We start from the raw sequence: 20,413 nt of genomic DNA on the forward strand, positions 1-20,413 counted from the left end.
ACGCCGACACGTGCTTGCTAGTTGTTTGGCTAGAAGTAGAACTAGAACTGCTTAAATTTCAAAATATGTAACTAGAACTAGAAGTAGAACTATACTTTAAAAAACGTTATTTAGTTGACCGCCAACCAACTAAATGAGTGTAGTTTGTGCAAGTCTGCACTCTGCACTACATGTATGTTGTTCAGTTGGTACTAGGGTTGCACATAAAACAAACGGTGTTTTAAAACACTTTGTTTGTACAATTTTGTCATAAGTGTGCAAATACTTTCGAAAACATGCACTGTGAGCCTACGGACGATTTGTACCCAATATAGTCGACGTACACGATATGGAGTAGCTGGAACCCCCAAAATTGTCGTTAGTTCAACAGTTATAGCAGGGATATATAGATACTAATTGGTACGTAATGGGTGTTCTGATGATGAGGACCGCCGACCGTAAAATTGCCGCATTACGATGTAGTCCTGGATAAAGAATTTCTTGATTATGTTATTTACCCTGTATTTTCAATTGTCTGTTATAAACCCCTGTGTCATCACGATTGAAGATTCGTGACGTCATGACTAGAAAAAAACATGTTTTAAACAAGGGCCATGTTTTAAACATGTTTGTTTAAAATATGTTTTTGTTTTAAACGCAACCCTTATTGTTGGTAGCAGCATCACTTCATAAACCATCGAAAACATTCCGGTAGTGTTCTGTTTTTGTTTTTATTGAACAATTCTTGGCGCTTATCGCCAAAACGATCATTTGCGCCCGATCATGAATATTGTAATGTTTGTGTGTTTTTTGCTTTTGGTACGCTTTGCGGACGACTTCCAGTCCCGAACTCATTCACATCTTCCTGTCTCCCTCTCTCCCACGCGTCCTTATCTGTTGCAACGGATTTTGTAAGCTCGACTTTACTTCGTTCTCCTGGGCCTTTCGTACGACACCCCATATGCAGTGAGGTCAGCGGTGAGGAGCTCAGATAAACCTCCGACGCATAGAAGTAGATCTGAACCGGGATTCGAACCACTGCCATTGATGTCATGACGCTGGTGCTTAACCAACTGGGCCACCTACGGATTCCGGTAGAGCACGCTGCAGTGAGTTTGTAGGACAGGTGACTGGTCGTGCTGCTTATCACTGGACATGGACATAGTGTTTCACCGAGTTTTGCTTGATAGTGTCCAAGTTGAATGATGGCTTCAAATGTCATTTTGATCCGTTGTTCAGATATGAATATAGGTGAACAAACATTCGGATATGCTCGAGTTGTGTGGGCACGGATGTCTAAAAGACTGATTTCATATACTTACTAGGTTGCATTACCGTCAGGCTGTTCCACGAATCTTTCGACGGATTTCCTTGATAGCAATCCCCCGGCAACGTTACCCCACCGCCGAACCCGGTGCATACTTTGCTCCGTCGTTGAGCACAGACCTAATCGGACAGCAGATAACAATGATTTCTATCCAATACTGATATAGTCCGTTATCAGATATTGTATTACAGAATTGAATGAAGCTAATAGGCGTCGGTAAACCACAATACTTATTTTTAATCGGTGGTTTATTTAAAGTCAGTTGCTATCACACCTCCTCGTGACCTATATACTACTTCAGCAAAATATATTCGAAAAGAGAAATAATAATCAGTGATCACGACGCCGTTCAAGGGTCATTCTGAGATTTAAACGATTCCGGCGAATTTAGTCTGTGTCGGAGTTTCAAGATCCAACAATTATCTTTGGCAGATGTAGGAAAATATCATATTTGACAGATAGCCTACAGCCGGATTTGAATTGTATACATACAGCAATACTAACCAAACGATCATCATCAGCATGTGCTTCAAATATTCCCATGCCCAGGCCATCACTTCCCGGTGCACTATCGCTGCTTCTGTCGTTGACGTTAAGCTTTTTACAACCGTCAAGAGGAATGTTGTGGAAAGCTGAAATGTTGAATCGAGGAACATAACGCCAGTGTGTGCTGACCATGTGACTATGTAGCAGCTCCCCATAAGGTGGACATAAGGTGGGGTACTTATGAGATGGTGTAGCACTAGCCTACTCAACTTGAAATTTTGAGCGTGATATAAGTGTCGGTGGATTTTTGTTGTTGTGTACTCGCCTTCCGATTAATGAAAATGAGAAAGTAGACTTAAATAAAAATAGGCATGAAGCACAGAATTGAAGCTAACTATTCGTGTGTGCTGCAGTGCGGTTGCAGAACTATGAGGCACCATCTTGTCGGCGCCAAAAAGACACACCGAGGCAGATAAAGTTTCGGCAAAAACGAAGTGCGATCCCAGAAAGATCGCAGGCGATAGACCTGTGGTCAAAGATCACGCCGGATGACCCGTTCTTGCATTCTAAGTCCCGCGGTACAAATGCGACCAGCAGAGTGAAATATTCCACTCCGTGTATAAACGCAAATTGGGAATCGTGCGTGTCTCCAAGAAGTTTTTCTTCTAATTTGGTGTGGTACGTGTGAGCGATCTTTTGAGTAGCGACAGCTTTCTCCGGAGGCCAGGCCCTAACAGCATGCTTCAACTAAGTAATTCCTTACAATTGACCCGCCCGCGTTTACCCTCCAGAAACTCAGGAATAGTCTTAACGTGAAGTATAAACATATAGCAGAAGATTTATAATTGAGTGCCTTCTATCAGCTTTACCGGTAAATCTGACAATGATAACGTGTATGCAGGGTCGATATAGCCACAACCCAAAACGCGCCAATTCGGGGGGGGGCGAGCTCGAAGAGGGCCCAAAATCATTTTGTAAATAAACATAGATTTGAAGAGTATTTTTGGTAGAATCAATAAACTTGAAAATTTCACCGCGCGATTTAATGTAGGGCCTACATATTTTGATGTAAATATGAGTACCTCAACCCCAGAAAGGATTTAATTTTATTTCAATTTCTAGAAATATGCACTTCGGCGCCGAAAATGCCGATGCATGTTAGCCCAGACCATTGATATATATATGATCATCGTCAATTGTTCATATACGCGCTTGAATGGTCGACCTACATGACAATGAAATCCGCTTTCGATTAGCCGTGAAATAGGGACTTGGGTACGAAGCACCCCCAGAAGTTACGTTGATCACCATATGGGGGCCCAGAACCAATGCAAGCAACAATATTATTGACCGAATTCATCCATTACCGCTGAAAAATTTTCGCGTTCTCCGCGGAAGTACAGGCACACTGATTTTCAAATACATTAGTATTATAACATAACATTGTGACAGTGTGTGAGATATATGTATAAATATCCCCCTAGGACAGGGGTCGCTAACTCAAAACGGGTCGCGGGCCACTTTTCAAATTTCGTAGCGGCCGTGAGGCGCATGAACAAAAGAAGTAATATTTTAATAAATGAATACAAATACAACAAAAAATCATTATCACCCATTTCATCTTATTTTGAACTTTGATCTGTGCACAATACCTGGAAACGCTTTTCAGTGACTAGGGAATCGATATTGGGTCTAGCGAGAAACGTTGATCTTGTGTGGAAGCCCTAAGCCATTGGTTCTCAAACTTTTTCAGACACACACCCTTTATGATACTAAGTAATTTCACTCCCCCTTATCGTAATATCACAAAATGTAACCAGAATGCTAGCAATCCCAACGGATAGTTTTATGGCATGGAAGCTTATGACTGTTGATGAGCGAATTATATTATATGAATTCCGGACTATACACAAAATCTGAAATTGATGCACATCGCGCGTAGCGCAAAAAAAAATTACCGCAGCTCTGCGACCCTTTCAGATGCTTTCACGCCCCCATAAGAGAGGCGTGCCCCCCCCCCCCCCCCCCCCCCCCAGTTTGAGAACCACTGCCCTATGCCGTTTTCTAAGCGTCTCGGTCTTGGCAGTGTGTGGGCCATTGCACGTCAAGACAATATGCCTATTCACATCAGCTGATTATTTTCCCTCGATGGAATGTTGTTGCCATCACCAAAGCCGCTTTAGCTAGTGACGAATATAATGATGTTGGGCACAGGAGAATAGCTTATTTTGAAACAACAACAACAATATGTTGAAATTGAAGTCAATTTCAGCATTTCAAACGCTTTTCTTAGCTTTTTCCGAAATCTCAGATCAAGTCGCGAGCCGCGTGTTGGTGACCTCTGCCCTAAGAGTTTTTTCAATCACCAAATAATGGCTCGAAAACATCGACTTTTACTATATTAGTCCATATCTTTAAGGGAGTGGATCTTACCTCTCACAATTTTGATTCAGGATCATCCATACCAACATTCTGGTGGACTATTATCAGCCGGAATAATTTCACAGAACAAGAACTAAGGATGGTGAGAACTGGGAACCTAACGATTCTGGTTCGTGTAAACTAGGGTTGCCATACGTCCGGAATTTCCCGGACATGTCCGGAATTTCACTGTTCAAACTTGCGTCCGGGAGGAATTCCTAAAATATGCCTAAATGTCCGGAATTTTGAAGACTTGACGTAGGCTCATAATGTTTTTCGTACATCTACATAATAACATTATTTTTGGGAATATTTATGCTACATGATATTCTTCTTCGGGCTGCGCGCGATATACTATCACATCTACTGATTTTAATATGGGGACTACCACCCTCGCAAAAACTGCAATAAAATATAAATAAAAATAACCTTCATTTACTGAAATAAGCCTAATTGTAATCGCAATAATAGGAGAAGGGTATACTCCTAGAGATGGTTAAGGCCGTTTAAATGCTTTATTCAAAGATAGTGGTTCCAAGCGTAGGGGTCGTTTGCCTTTATTCTGGGGTTCGTGAAGATGTTGCACGTAATCAGCTTCCAAAATTGCCCATGAGTAAGTCCGGGCAAAGGTGCGGACTTCTGTTAGTAATCAGCTCGTCAAATTTTGATCTGGGCCGCGGAACATTTTCAAATTGGAGATTGGAAACCACTTAATGTAGGGTGTTTTTAAAGCTCCGTGGTGCGCACCGGCATAAGAGTGATAAACAATGTTGTCGGCGATACACGAACATGACTTAACGATGTACAATACGCCCCCTGTATTTTAGAAGTCAATATTATCCACCAGCTCTACTCTGATCATGTGGGCAGAGAGAGGATCAAACTATATAGTAATATGGAAGAACCAAGATTATTGACAGAATTCATTCAAAAAATTTAACGACCAAATCCATATAGCAAGCCCAGAAGTTACATCGACATAATTGTTTACTTGGGCGTAAGGGGCTGAGGAAATGTGGTTTCGATTCCGGCCACACAATACACAGCCACATACTCCTGAACCGGATCGTGACCACCTCTGGTCTATAACAAAGCTTTAGTACTGGGACATCATATTGACAGGCAATGTGCTCATAACTCATTTCGAAATCCACTAGTGGGCGCTAAAGAGTGTCCGGAATTTGGGTCACAGGAAAATGGCAACCCTAGTGTAAACACCATATTTGTTGTGAACACGAACGTCACAAAGTCTAATCCAAAGAAATGTTCTTACGTAAAGTACATGTCTGTTTGTTTGATATTCATGGTGCTTCGACTACGTTGGCCATTTTACTGCAGGCCGATATTCTTTATATTTTACTCCGTATTTACCGACTTGTAGTACGGCCCACTTTTTGGCTTTTTATGAGACACCGCTTGTAATCCGGGTAAAGTACAGTATATTACTTGCATGTTTATTTGTAATCTAAATTTGAGATGACAAATATCCAGGATTGTTGGCCTGCTTGACGGAAATACAGCAAAGATACTAATTGAACTCTTTAGAATTTTGGTTCGATGTGAGTGGCGTTGTAAAGCGCTTTTGTCTTCTTCGACACACGTCAGTCTGTATAATGCATCAACCAGAGTAGGCTACAATTGTTGCAATTCGTAAGAGGTTACTCATAACGATAAGACGTTAACGAAATGTCTCATCACATGATGGTATGATAACTCGCCGGTGGAAATAAACCTTTATGTACATTGTACATCGGCCGGAGCTATGTTTCGGATATTTTCCAAGTTCCGTACTACGGGGTTATTGTGATGTTAGTAATCATTGTTTATGTAATTATTACGCTGCCTTATATTGCACCCGCTGTCGTGGGTAGGGTCATTGGTCATTCCTTATTTGCTGAGTTGCTGTTAAGCTGTACGTCTCGCTAATATTAAAGTAGTATTGGACTCGGCGTTCCGCGCTCCTGGTCATTGGATATAGGGTCTAAGTCGGGACAGTTATGTCATCTTCGGTTTCTGCCAATACTAGGGATGATTACACTTCTTTCTCTTACACAACTTGGATATGCATAATTCAGATGGAGTCGGGCAAAGCGGGCGGGCGACGTGAACAAACCGAAATTGCCTGCTAGACTTGTGTGAAAATCAATAAGCGTTGCGGACTAGCCCTAGAGATGTAGAGCAGGGGTTGCTAAGCTGGGGTCATGGACCCTTTGGCGGATCTGCAGACTAGTATTGAGGGGTTCGTGAAAGGCCAGTGTTGAACCTACAACTATAAGGCTACATTGTACTACATGACATTGGACCGTATCTTTCTTTGACTTATGCCCCGCTTTTCCCTTACTTTCAGAGCTCACCGTTGTTCACAAGCGAAAGTGATGATACTTTTTTAGTCATTAAATATCTTTTTGGGCCATAATTAGGACTGAGCGGAAATTATGATCTTTTTCAGTCATCAGCCTCCCAAATTCCACGGTTAGGGGGTCCACGCAACCATCGAAAAACAGGTTAGTCAAGAAACACCGCACTAGGGCATTCGGATCGAAAGAGATTCATTCTACAAGTTGCGATTAGAGTGCGCTCTTTCTGGTTTAGGCTTGCGGGATCAAACAGAGGCTAAATTCACACCACGCAATTGCAAATTCAATATATTGGTACTTATCAATTACTTCCTGTCGGCGTGTCCAGTAATGTTGTTAAGCACAGGTGCGTTTCTCCAATCAACTCTCCGTCGGAATTCCTGGCATTCGGTTCACCGAAAATGACGCTGTGCAACGAGAGTAAATATAAAATAAGTAAATCTTCACCAGTAGAGTCGCTTGATACTGTTGCTGCATGCGAATCTCGGCATTAGTCTCTGTATTGTTAGCTAACTCGTCACAGCGGCTTTATCGTGGCATCTTCTTTAAAGGCAATTTGCGCCTGAGCTAATCAGTAATGCTAAATCGACTCTAGCCTATAGGGCCTACCATAACGTTTTCTTCTTGTCACTCTCGTCGCACATCCGTAGGCTTGCACCTTGCAGCCCAGTGCGAGATAACAAGAGTGGTGAGTGGTGAGCAGGGCTTTGGAGCAGCCGTAAATTTTAACTGCTCCATCTCCGGCTCCCGAGCTCTCTTCTATCATACATTAGCTCCGGCTCCAGCTCCGGAGCCGCATTACTACCGCTGCTCCGGCTCCAGCTCCGGCTCTGAAATTATCGAATGGGCCTGTCTATATCAGGGGGGGGCAACCCGCGGGCCACATTTGGCCCGCAAGAGGGTTTTGCGTAGGCTTATCATACGTCCTCTTTTTTGACTTTTTTTAAAGTGTCCTCGGAGGACGGCCTCTTGTCCTCTTTTTTCAGATTTTTTCCTCTTTTTTGAAAATTTAGGCCAGATTTAGAGCAAATTGGGAGTGATATGCCGTAAATTATTACAGAAGTGACGCCCCGGAGGGTATTTCGGAGCGAAAAACGCTATATTGAGCTCCTAGCGGAAAGATGACCTTTTTTTTTTGTCTAGTCATCCACCTAGCAATGCGGAGAAAAAAAAACGGTATTTCGAGCTCTGAGCGCGGAGTGATGACCTTTTTTTTTAGTCAACCGGTCACAAAGTGGGAAAAATTCACCGGTTTTTGAGAATTCTACTCCAGTTTTGCAAGTCTCAAATTTCTGAAAAAGTGTCCTCTTTTTAGATTTCCAAAATATGGTAAGCCTATAGTTTTGCGTGGCCCGCGAGGTAATTTCATATTATATTATCGAAAATGAATTGCTCAGATTGTGAACTTGCAATGCCAACCAAAAATTACAATTCTGGCTGCGGCACTTGGGATGTTGATGAGTAAAATATCAGTTTCGACGAATTGACGGATCCACAGTCCTGTCACATTTTCAGTAAATCGTCGTACATTACAATAAACTAAAATAGTAGCGAAATTTTTCTTCACGCCTCGCGTGTTTAATTGTCACACGATTTCTTGCTTGTTAGCCTACCCCCTACTGAAAATGACAAAAACGCCTAATTTACCCGATTGAGTCTAACTGTATTCGCAATTACGGCAGAAAGTCTTATCGCGTTTGCGCTCGCATAAAGATCGCCGACGGTGAAATGTAGGCACAAAATGATTGTCGCATATTATCGGAGACCTTCGAAATCGATGTGGCCAGACGCCGAATAGTCGGGTCCTTGCAAACTGAGCCTAGCGGGCAGTATACAATAGACCCGCAATACTCAGGTAATGTTATTGACCAAGTTTATTTATAAAATTTTACCCGCTTGGCGCGGCTAGTAGACCGCGCACTCGTTCGCCAATTGCATGTGCCTCTTCAGCCGAAAAGGTTGGCCATTCCTGGTCTATATAGATTACTAATCTACCCATAGGTTAGTTATCTATAGTAATCTAGAGACTGTCAAGCGTCAGTAACATCCGATGTAGCAACGAAGACATATAGGTGCCGCCGTGCCGGCTTGTGACGTCATACTGAATACTTGTCAATTGTCGACAACATAGTTGCACCCGTTGCACTAGAACACACTTTACTCTATGCCATTGCTGTGCACAGCATTAAAATTCAGGCCTGCTGGCCAATTATGATAAATTAGCAGATGTGGTTGTTGCATATATAATAGCATCTTATGATTCAGGTCGGAGCCGGAGCTACTCCTCAAATAACGGGCTCCAGCTCCGGCTCCGGCTGAATTTTATGTAGAGCTCCGGCTCCGGCTCCAGCTCCGGTGAAAATGCACGGCTCCGGGCCTCCGGCTCCGGGCTCCGGCTCCGGCTCCAAAGCCCTGGTGGTGAGTGCTCCATATGTGATTTGGGAATCACTTCAGGATGTAGGCCTCTTGGGTAGTGTAGCTAAGATTGTGATCGCTGACGTGATATTGTAAGGTTTTGTCAATGGAATAGGTATTGCATCGAGTGCGTCGGTGTCAAGTGGTTGCTGAACTCATCATGCTGAAATTAGTCTGTTTGTGGTATTCGTGGTGTTTGTCGACTACTATGGTCGATTACACCATTCCGTAGATCCCGACTTGTAGCGCAGCCCACTTCTAGGCTTTTATAAGACACCGCTTACACGGATGAGATGGCGAGGACGAGCTTAGATAAACCTCCAACACTTCGGTAGGAATTATGGAGTCGACCTCGAGACCGCAACCCATTGGTCTAGCGGCTACGGATTATACCACTACGCTATCTCGCCACACTATCATGCTCAAATGGATGGACCAATCGACAAACAAATGTCTACTTTGGTCCTGGTGAATTTCATTATGAGATATATAGCCTCCCACGATATATATATTGACGAAAGAATCGAGAGCATGAACGACACGTAACGGACATTCAATCGAATTTTGATTGCGAGAGACCCAACTTAAGGGGAAACAAAGGTAAACTCCCACAATTCCATATCATATGGGTTTCTGTATCATGTTCGTAGTTCATACATTATTAATAATTATGGTCCTATATCCATTATGAATATAAGGATGATAATGAACGAAAATTATGATCATAGTGAAAAAGATTCATTGATGTTGATCCTCATGTTCATCTTTTTTCATTGTGATTATAATATTGGCTCATTATGCTCCTTGCAAATAATAATTGCACCACTCGTTATGTCTCTTAATATTGTACATGACATCGAAAAACAGCTCAAATTTCGAAACCATCGGGCATATGTTGTACAATGTTAACAAGTGGTTCTTAACCTTTTCTCCAGCGCTCCCCAGGGGGCGACTTCGATTTTAAAGGGGGTGGAAACGCTCAGGGTGCGATATGGAGGGCTCTGGGTTCAGGGGAGCGGTATAGGGGCGCTGAAGAAAAATGACCTCGCAGTAGATGGTATAGTAAGAACATATGATTATACAATAAAAAAATGGTTTCATATATCCCTGAGCGGCTCTCATTGCAAACTAAACCGCAAACAATAACTAAAAAGTGGGGTTCTAGAATTCCCCGTATCTCACCACGGATTACTCCCAGACACTGCGACTTACCCGATACTATCATTTGCAATATCCAACACGCTGAAATCAGCTCCGAGAAACGTTGGCGAGCCGCTGGAATTCTGGTAGTTCAGACTAAATGTCGAGACGTAATCCGCTCTGTCTTCCACATTTGAAGCAGATGACCCAAATATCAAGGCAATCGACACAGGTAGATATAGCAACATATTTTGTACCAACTTAACAATTACTACCATATGGCATGTTTCTAAATGTGTTGAAATTGGGTAATGATTTTGCGCGCCTTGAACAGAATAGGGCTGTGGTTTTTAAACCTTGACACTGGCGCCCCTACGGGGCAGTTATCCAGGGGAGCTCGTATGCTATGGTGGCCCTGAAGAAAATGGTGTACTGACAATAGCAGTAGACCAGGGGCGGGCAACGTTCATGTCAGGGGTGAACAAACTACGGCCCGCCGTTTTGTGCGGCCCGCGAAAACCTCATCAAAGGTTGTAAAACAATTGAGAAAATGCGTACTAAAATCAAATAACCGTGAGTACTTGATTAAACATTTTCTTGATATATTTCAACATGATAATGATAAGTTATGTCCTTACCATGGTATTTTTTAATCCATTGATGACACGATAGCCCGACCTCGAGGCTTATGTATTTTGCAAGGTTTGAATTGCTAAACATCATAGAGAGTGAAAGTAAATGACTTAATTCGGACCGCGAGCAATGTTCCCTCTGCGCGCACCAGTGTTGGGATCAAGTCACTACCTTCGGGTCACGAGTCATTTCGAGTCATTGCACATTTTGAATCGAGTCAAGTCAATTCATTTGATTTTTGGAGGTGACTCGAGTCAAGTCTAGTCAAGTCAAGTCAAGTCGCGAGTCAAGTCACAATTCAAGTCATTCCGATACATTGTGGACGTAGCCTATACCGAACTAATGGGCTCATACCCAAACCATCTACATATCTTTTCACAGACGGATCGAAGACCACGGATGCCACTGGTTATGCGATATTCGTAAAAGATCGGAATGTAACAATATCTCACAAGTGCCAAGGAGCTCTGTCGTCATTCTCAGTAGAATCATATGCCATATTATCCGCTTTTCATTGGATCGAAACGAACAACGTTAGCCAAGCTGTTCTTCTCAGCGATTGCCTTAGTGCACTGGACTGTATAGCTAATTACCGAACAGATGGGCCTTTTATCCTCAATCAAATCGTTAATGTTCTCAACAGGTTGACGAGAGCAGGAAAGGCAAGCAATCACGCTCATATGGATTCCGGGCCACGCAGGAATTCCCGGAAATGAAGTAGCCGATCGTCTGGCCAAGGAGGCGACATCATCACATCGTGCCATCACACTTCATGACATCCCTATAGACGATGCAAAGAAAATCGCTTTACATAAATGCAAAGATATTTGGAACCGGGAATATCTCGATTCAGAAACAGGAAGCCAGCACAAAATCTTCCGACCAAATCTGGAGGTGAAATTATTATCAGTCCCACCAAGACGCAACGAAGCTATACGTTGTTTCGACTGCGGACTCAATGCACATCTCCCTCCAGTTCTCCACCACATTGGCTGCTCGGAATCACCATTGTGCGAGCATTGCGGCGAATTAGAAACGGTCGAACACTATATTATGACCTGCTCACATCTGACTGAGATAAGAAGAGAGCTACAACGTATCGCGCAGACAAAGAACGTACCTTTCCAGCTATGTAACCTTTTAACGGACAGCAACATTATCGCCGATCTACTGGACTTTGTACGAGAGTCAATGCGTCGCATTTAACTACGTACTCATTTTGTGTTTTCATGACGTTTCTTGCCATATTGATCAAAATGTCTTAATCGCCGTGGTGCAAAAAGCCTTCGATGCGAAAAGCATCACTAAATGTTTTTATACATAATAATAATAATAATAACTTCGACAAAAAACTGGTACGATTACAGCCTCACACCAGTGACAGAAAACGAGTAAGTAAAAATTCTGTGGGATGTACCAGTTGTAACTGACCGCGAAATCAGGAGCAACCGCCCGGATATAATCGTCAAACTAAAAAAGAAAAGAGAATGCTTATTCTTTGAACTGGCTGTCCCAGCTGATCAAAACATATTGCAAAAAGAATCAGAAAAACACTCCAAATACGCAGACCTCAAAATGGAATGTGAGAAAATGTGGCGATGCAAAATAAACATTGTACCGATAGTCATTGGCGCTACAGGGGCCGTAAGCAAAAAACTCATGAGACATATCCAACAAATTCCGGGTAACGTTCGATTCGACATGATCCAAAAGATCACATTATTGGGCACTGTGCATATTCTTCGGAAGGCCTTGAATGCACCACTGGACTAAAATTACATTGTGAATCACAGCATAATTTCTGTAATTTCGATTCTTCATCTTCAATCATCTCTACCTCTGCTCTGTAACCCTTGCCAATTCTGTAATCTGACTTCTCCATGTATTGCATAGGAATAACAATTTGAATGTATTACTGAAATTTTAAAAATTTACTGCAATCTCGCCATTTTCCTCTGGGGGCAGGTTGCTTCCCGGATTATGTGTGTATTTACCAGTTTTACTGTGAATAAAGAATATGATAATAATAAGTGAAGTTGCCTTTTCGATGTATGAGGCATGATTACGTCATTTTCATTTTGCTAGCTGTTTGAAATACAGATTGAGTGGTCATTGATTTTGAACCGCTGAACGAATATACAGTTAAATATACACGCCAGAAGGCGCTGTATCGTTCACATCAACGTATAACTGCTAAACTACGTAAGTAATTGCATAGCCTCAGTTTATAGTTACTAGCCAAAATAAAGACTAGAGAAACGAATTGATAAGATGCAATAGGTAGGCTACCCATTTACAAATTGATGTGATACAATTCCAGCCTGCGCCAATGGTGGAGGACTATATAAACTTCATTCAATTTCAACAATTTCAATAAAACAAGAGGGTTGGCTAAGGTAAGAACAGAGAACAGAGACATACATTTTGCATATAAATTACTTTACTAAACTAGTATAGTTTACGACAACTTAAGCTGTAAGCTTGATCACTTCGCTTGCGGTCAATTTATTTGTGAGAGAACAATGGAGGCTCAAATGTTGAATGCAGCCCGCGAGCTAAAGAGTTTGCCCACCCCTGGTCTATGCAGTCGGCGGGTCGGAAATGGGAATATGAAATACTTGGCGGGCCGGATTCATTATTCGATACATTAATCGCCTATTTATCCACCTATACAAGTAATAAATTGTATTTGAGGTAAACTTTAAGTTTAAAGCATTGAGAGCATAAACAGTATTTGATGAAGTTATCATCGTAATTTACTTCAGTAACTATTGAAATCAATGAGACATCTGTGGCCGATCAAAGTTGTCAACAAGTTTTTTTTGAATTCTGTCAGCATATCGGACGTAAAACAGAAACCTTCAGTAACAACTGTACGTAAACATCAATTAGATTGGAACGCAGCTTTGCCTTTTTAATGTTCATGGTCGAAAATGTTTGCTCGCGAATGTATGTAGACCAGAACAGAACAAGTAGATTCAAGGTAATCTTTATCAGGTTGGCAAACCTGGATTCATTCAGTGACGAATAAAATTTGTGAATGCTTTCAGATTGGAGTTTCTCTTTCAGGGTATATAGACTAGGTCTGCGAGCCGCTCAAAATCTTGTTTCGGGCCAAATGTTTCCCACCCCTGCAGCACACGGTGCTAATTACCGCTGTTGTTTTTGTGGAAACATAGTGGTTATATCGTTGATATATTTAGGGCGATCCCCAAGTTCTCATTGCAAATTTAATTTTCTACAGAACTGATAAAAATCCACACTATTCACACCCCACCGCTTCATCACACCACGTAGGGCGGGGGAGTTAGCGAGGCCGCTATCAACACTGGGGGTGCCGGTTACGTCAGGTATTAGGCTCACATTGACAGTAGATTTACGAGACCATACTTCGCCGGTTGATTGTCTCTTTACATTACATCGTGCATTGCATTATACATTGTCTGTCTTGAGCAGTATTCTATCTTCCAGCAGACGGCGTCCTTGGGAAAGTGGCCAACTTTTGAAGGTGAGAGACTTTTTAACCGCAGACTGACTTTAAAGAGTGTTGGCGAAAATGATAAACTAATTATCCTTGAATTTGAGAGCAGCAGAACGAAATTTCTAATATACTTCTTCTTCTTACCTTAACGATTGACTGTGTTTGGTGTGTGACCACAACCTCACGTATACGTCATATAGTATGAATAGCTTTGTTTGGAGATGCATGGGAAAATTTGAAAAATGGGTGCAATATTCCTTCTATTTTTTTCGAACCGAACTCAATGTGAGCATATTTTCAAGGTCTATATAATACCATATAGTCGCAAAACAACAACAACAAAACCCAATACAACTTCACCCATTACGCCAATCGCAGAGGTAGAATCTGGGTGTGTAGGTGGGCTAGAGCCCGGTACTTTAAACCCGGTACAACATGGCTGTTATAAAATACTACATACAATCTTTAGATCGATAATTAGTCCGGTGGTTATTCGGCGCGATTGAAGCGCGTAATATTTCCAATATAGTCAAGTCCGAACCCAAAAAGCCCAACCGGATTTGACCGCAAATCAGTACCGTAACTGCCGCACCCGAAACCCCTCAGTTTGGGGGCGTACTCGAAGAGGACCCAAAATAATTTCGTGAATCAACATAAATTATAGAGTATTTTTTTATGAAAATTTATGCAAATTTTTCAAAGATTTCTCGCACTATACGCGATTTAATGTTGACAAATATATTAATTATTGGATACTCTTCCCCCGAAATGATTTACATAAATGGCCATTTCGACGTCGACCATTACCGCACCACGAAGCACCAAGACATATGAAGTTTTAAGCCATATATGCGACTCCGAGAAGTGTGCCAGAACGATCGGCTGCGAGAAAACCTTAGCCGAAAACGATGTTGACCGAAAACTTCGATGCTTAATTGTCCATAGGCGCCTAAATGGCTGGCGCCGAATGTTCCTGTCCTGGACATCTGAATCACCCAAGACAAGTGCCATCCCACAGGAAAAATTTATTTACCAATATGAAATCGTGTGCGTCTTTTAGTTTAGTACCCTTGGTCGATTACAATATCGTTTGACCATAGAAGACAGGAGGTCACGAATTAACATCAAGTAACGAAGTCGTGCCCGACATTTTCCAAGACACCACACTCAGCTCTACTGGTAAATCTGATTACGTGAACAGAGGATAAAAAATGGATCGCAATATACATGCGATTCACGATCATATTGACCGATTCAATCATGAATTATAGAAAATTTTCGCGCGCTCCCAGGGTTGGGCGATACAAGCTGACCTACTGCTAAACAGTGCAACAGATATCGCTGATAAGTAGCGGTGAATACGTACAGCGTGTTGGGGGTCTTGGGGGCAAACCCCCTCAGAAGTTTAGTTTATCGCCCTATGGGGGGCTCAAGACCAACGTTTTGAGGGGGCTGGCGAAGTGCTGTTTCGGTCCTGCCGCTACTCCACTGTCTTTATTAAAGGCATTAAAATATGGAGAGGTATTTCAGACCATTAAAATGACTGAAGCAGGCGGTGGAGGAATAAGGTGAAGAACCGCTTGTATTCCTCGCGTGGACTCAATTTCGAATCCCATTGGTTGCGTTTCACCTGTCACACGCACTTGAACGATTGTCTTATAGAGGGAAAGGGTGAGTGTGAGTACGGCTGTAAGTATGCATAGGCAGTTTAGCAAAGCACAAAACGCGTATGCAGCGGGTATGACTGTGACTGAAAATTTAAACGTCGAAACAACATGAAAATCAAACAAACATTTTGCAATGACTGGTTGCATTTTCGAAACTTCATTCGTCATGTATTGTAACCTCATGTGATTCAAATTCCACCTGATTAGAAATGCTTCCCGAAGCCGGTTCATCTTACCGTTATGAAAACATGGTCACCACCTGATTCTAGAAATACATCCTCAAATCAGAAGCCCACGTATTCGAAACACGGAAATGCAGCAAAGAATATTCTGATCGGATTTAACCTGCCTGTGGCCCTGCTTGACTGTATCGGTACTAATAGAACCGAGGCTGTTCCTAGCTCTGAAGATACTTGGTTGCATCACTTGTATAATTCGGTGAGCGAAATTTGCATATGGTTCTGTCTTCAGACTACAAACATCTTATGGAGAGAGCAGAGCGATTAACGGTGGCAAACTCTACCACTAATATTAATATTATTATTACAAGATTTTTCACTGGCACTTGTCGCCTGTTAAGGTCTGGTGTGCCACTTTCACTAATATCAACTGGGCCTATACTTTATGCAGCAAGTATTCATTTATTTTGAAAACGCTCACGCGGAATACTGACTGAAAATAGGGCGCAAATCACGATCACTACGATCACTGTCTGTCTGTTAATGTCCTCTCTTATCCAACAAACTTACAAGAAGTCTTTGTTTGAACCAAGACGAGTTGTAGGAAACTATCGACAGCATACCGATCTCCCATATCGAATTAAGGCATGTCTCTGCATTAACCACGTCTAAATATTCCGGCTGGTTATCAGGAATTATCATATATCGCCACGTAATTATTCTACAATCTGCACGCAGCCGATATCGCTTCAGCCATCCATCCATATTTCATCGGTATGTTTCGCAATATACATGAAATGCCCAGTTTTTATCTTTATCTCCAATTTTCATGCCAAAGTAAAGTTAGTAAGTATAAAAACATTACTTCTATATTTTGTACCTAACTTGTTTCAAACTGATATACAGACCACAGATATATCAAAAACAGCCAGCAGGCAGATTACATTTGTGATGCTGACATTAATGACGAGCTTATACTCACTAGAATGACTAGATCCACAACCAGTGCATTAACAGGACAAAACGAAAAGGATTTTGAGATTGCTTGCTGTAGCCAATACTGACTGACTGAGACGGAGAAGATGATTGTTACTGACAACCAACTATTTATGTATTGAGTGATGGATCAATGTGACGTCATAGTTGATAGAAAATTCAATGAACGAGCTTGAAAAAGGTCGTGCGAGAAGTTTAAAAAGCTTAAAATGACCTTTCTAAACGACACTTGAGGCAAAAAATGCCGGAAACAGGTTTTATCAGGGAATATGGTATAGGAAATATCAAAAAATCGGCCCAACTAAATCTTTGTTACATGGTGTAATCCAGGGGTGTCAAACTCAAATTGCGTCGCGGGCCGGATTCAAGCCTTCAAATCGCTTGCGGGCCGGATCAGTCAACTGATTCCAAAATGTTACCTCGTAATCTTGCTTTTCACTTAAATACCTTAAAAGCATATATAGATAATACGCAGATCGGTTTTTAAAGTAGGAGTGGCAAGTCGCATAACCTCTATTCGCGAACAATGAAATTGGCTAAAATACGATGATTGCCAGTTGAATACAGTTAAGAACTGCTGAAATAGTGGCGTTAACGAAGATATAAGTAGCCATATTGTATGCTCCCTTTGATTTAGTCGTAGTCTGGCGTTAGCCCTGCATATGGGTTGCGAGGAATATAAGATATTTAATTGGAAACGCGGACGCTAGAGTTTGGTTTATTATTATTAAACCGCGAGTCCGGTTTCTCTGATGTCTGGGGATATATTGGGTCGAAATTCACACAGCAGTGCGACCATAAATCTTTCAATTATATATTTGTGCCACTAATATATTTTCCCTGTCTATAACGGTTTCGCATTGGCGTTTTCGCTTCTGTGAAGAACTACCTTTTTGGTCCATATTTGTATAAAACTACGAACTTAGTGTGCACTTTTTGCCTTCTTGAAATTGGATGTTGATTTCACCGACTTGTTGTTATAGTGGTAACTAGAGTGGAACCACAGCGTTGTTGTCGGGTAATGGGCATTATAAATATGGAAGTATTTCCTGCAAAATATCTCAACATTTGTTACAAATATGCTTGAAAATATATAAAAGAAAATTCAATTCACTCAGAATTGCTTTGCGGGCCGGATGAAATCGTCTGGCGGGCCGGATGCGGCCCGCGGGCCGTATGTTTGACACCCCTGGTGTAATCAGTAATGTAACTGCCAGTTAGGTAATTTTATATGATTTCAACTCGAATATAATAGTCTTTAAAGGTGCACACTACGTAACTGGGATTTATCTGTTCATATCTCCGTAGGCTAATATATCGTATTTAAAATATATATTTTCAAGGGGACTGTCTCTTCAATTATTGCTTCCGTGCTACCATCTCGGTACACAAATATTCACTTAGGTTCAAAACAGGGCCAGGGCAGGATCGCGATGCACCAGAAGGAGTTCGAACGACTTGGTCTCAGGTAACCACACACCCCATTTGGATTACAGACTGTGATAAAGAAACAACGTTTGTATAACTAAATATATTTAAATGCTTTGTTGCGCCGATAGCAAACGATATATCTCAACGTAAAACCTTGCTAGTTTCCACACCTATTTAACATCCACTTGTAAATGAATATGACTCCTTCATCAGGTGTTAAAGCGAAAGTTATACATTTTGCCATAATCCATAAGACTGTATACTGAACTACCTCGAATCAGCTTTAAATAGCTATCATTACCAACACACATTTCGTTATTAAGAATGGCGACTCTTCCCGACAATGCCCTCATCGCAAATACGCAAATTAACGTGAATACAATGGCAACGTGTGTCGCCCACACTAATGCATGAAGTGAATTTGCATCATTCCAGTTTCCTTTGTCGTCAGCGTCGAAGTATTCAGAAACACCCACATGGTGCCGTCATCCATAATATTGCATTAAATATCATATATAGACTACAGTTATGATTGTCACCATCCTGTAGGGCCTACATGATGTCATGAAATATATATATTTGATATCAAGCGTCCCAGTACCGATTCCTGTACAATTAATAGATTCAATAGCATGGTCACATGTTTATTATTAAATCATTACCCAGATTATTCATAGTGGTGGTATGCCGTGATGGAATGGATCACGATTTGATAATGGCGTATAAGCAATGCACCCGGACTGACTCAAATGCATTTTATGAAACCTCCATCGCCGTGTTCGCAACGCTGATACGACAATCAGGATAGAACGCACCATATGGAAATAATGCTCTTCTTGCTAGTCATGTTCAGAATGAAAGGTGGTGGCTCGTTAGCCGCGCATGATCGCATAGCCTACGGGTGTCTCATCGTGACCATATGACATTACTCAAGTGCGTTGCTCTCAACCGGGTGTATCCTAAAATCCTCAGGGTGCATCATAATGATAGTTTTCCATAGGAAAAACTACTTACGCTTTAGTTAGACTTTTGATTGTGTAAAAGTATAGAAAACAGTTTTAGGATAAGCTTCCCTCCTTGTGATGTCATAAATAAATATTTCTCTGATGATTTATAGATGTTGGTAATGGTTGATTTTGCAGTAGGGCACGTTTTACTGTTATAGGGGTTACGGTACGTTACGGGCATTAGTGTATGTAGAACGCCTGGCGGGAGAAAATTTCATATTAAGGATGGAATTTTGTCAATAATATTGGAAATTTCATATAATACTATTAATTTTACATCCTCGCTCAGTCCAAGATTTACTGGCAGAGCTGAAGGAGTCGGTGACTTCAGATAGCAAGAGCAGGTCTATTCCCGTATATGGACAATTGTATTTATTGATGGTTTCGGTCAACATGCGACGGTCATTTTCGTATTAGGTTTTATTTGGTAGCACACTTCCGAAGTCGTATGTTGGCCGAAACTTCAGAAGTCGTGGTGTGTCGTGGAGCGGTAAAGGCCGGCGCTGAAATGCCTAAGAGAGGGTAAAGACGATGCTGAATTTTGGGTGTCGGTTCCACAGATACGTGCATACTGGAATCTCCGTCAAAAGCCACTTCCATCCATGTTCACAAGCCCATGACACACCTTTGCGAACGGGGATGTTCTGCTCTTGTCGGAATTTAGGATATTGATATGCTTATCAGAGGATGAGTCGAAACACGGCTACTGCCAGGCATCATACAACTTACTGAAGAAATTAAACAGCAACGCCCGCATTAAATGACTGATGAAATTTTGTATTCATCTAAATAAGGCTCCTCATTTCCTATACCTTGCGGCCTTTCTTCGTCCTCATTTCGATTTGGGTTGTAGCCTACTTCCTACTACATATTTTATGTATTGGATCGACTTGG

The 20,413-nt window shown here is 41.7% G+C and overlaps 2 protein-coding genes across 2 annotated transcripts in view; one reads left to right on the forward strand and one right to left on the reverse strand.

Annotated features, from left to right (window-relative positions):
* The window catches only part of LOC145458238 (integrin alpha-11-like), a 36,058-nt gene extending 24,804 nt beyond the window's left edge, over positions 1 to 11,254 (reverse strand). Inside the window, exons 1-4 of the mRNA XM_080336557.1 lie at positions 10,198 to 11,254; positions 6,880 to 6,977; positions 1,811 to 1,938; positions 1,302 to 1,425 (exon numbers count right to left, since the gene is read on the reverse strand). Of these exons, the coding sequence (XP_080192683.1) occupies positions 1,302 to 1,425; positions 1,811 to 1,938; positions 6,880 to 6,977; positions 10,198 to 10,403 (556 nt within the window). The 5' untranslated portion in view covers positions 10,404 to 11,254. The remainder of the gene's footprint in view (positions 1 to 1,301; positions 1,426 to 1,810; positions 1,939 to 6,879; positions 6,978 to 10,197) is intronic.
* Positions 1 to 20,413, forward strand: part of LOC145458237 (integrin alpha-11-like) — a 329,408-nt gene that overhangs the window by 248,340 nt on the left and 60,655 nt on the right. The window lies entirely within an intron of this gene.

The sequence above is a fragment of the Botryllus schlosseri genome, chromosome 16 (genome assembly GCF_051294905.1).
Source record: "Botryllus schlosseri isolate E-star chromosome 16, Bs_hap1, whole genome shotgun sequence".
Classification (NCBI taxonomy): Eukaryota; Metazoa; Chordata; class Ascidiacea; order Stolidobranchia; family Styelidae; genus Botryllus; species Botryllus schlosseri.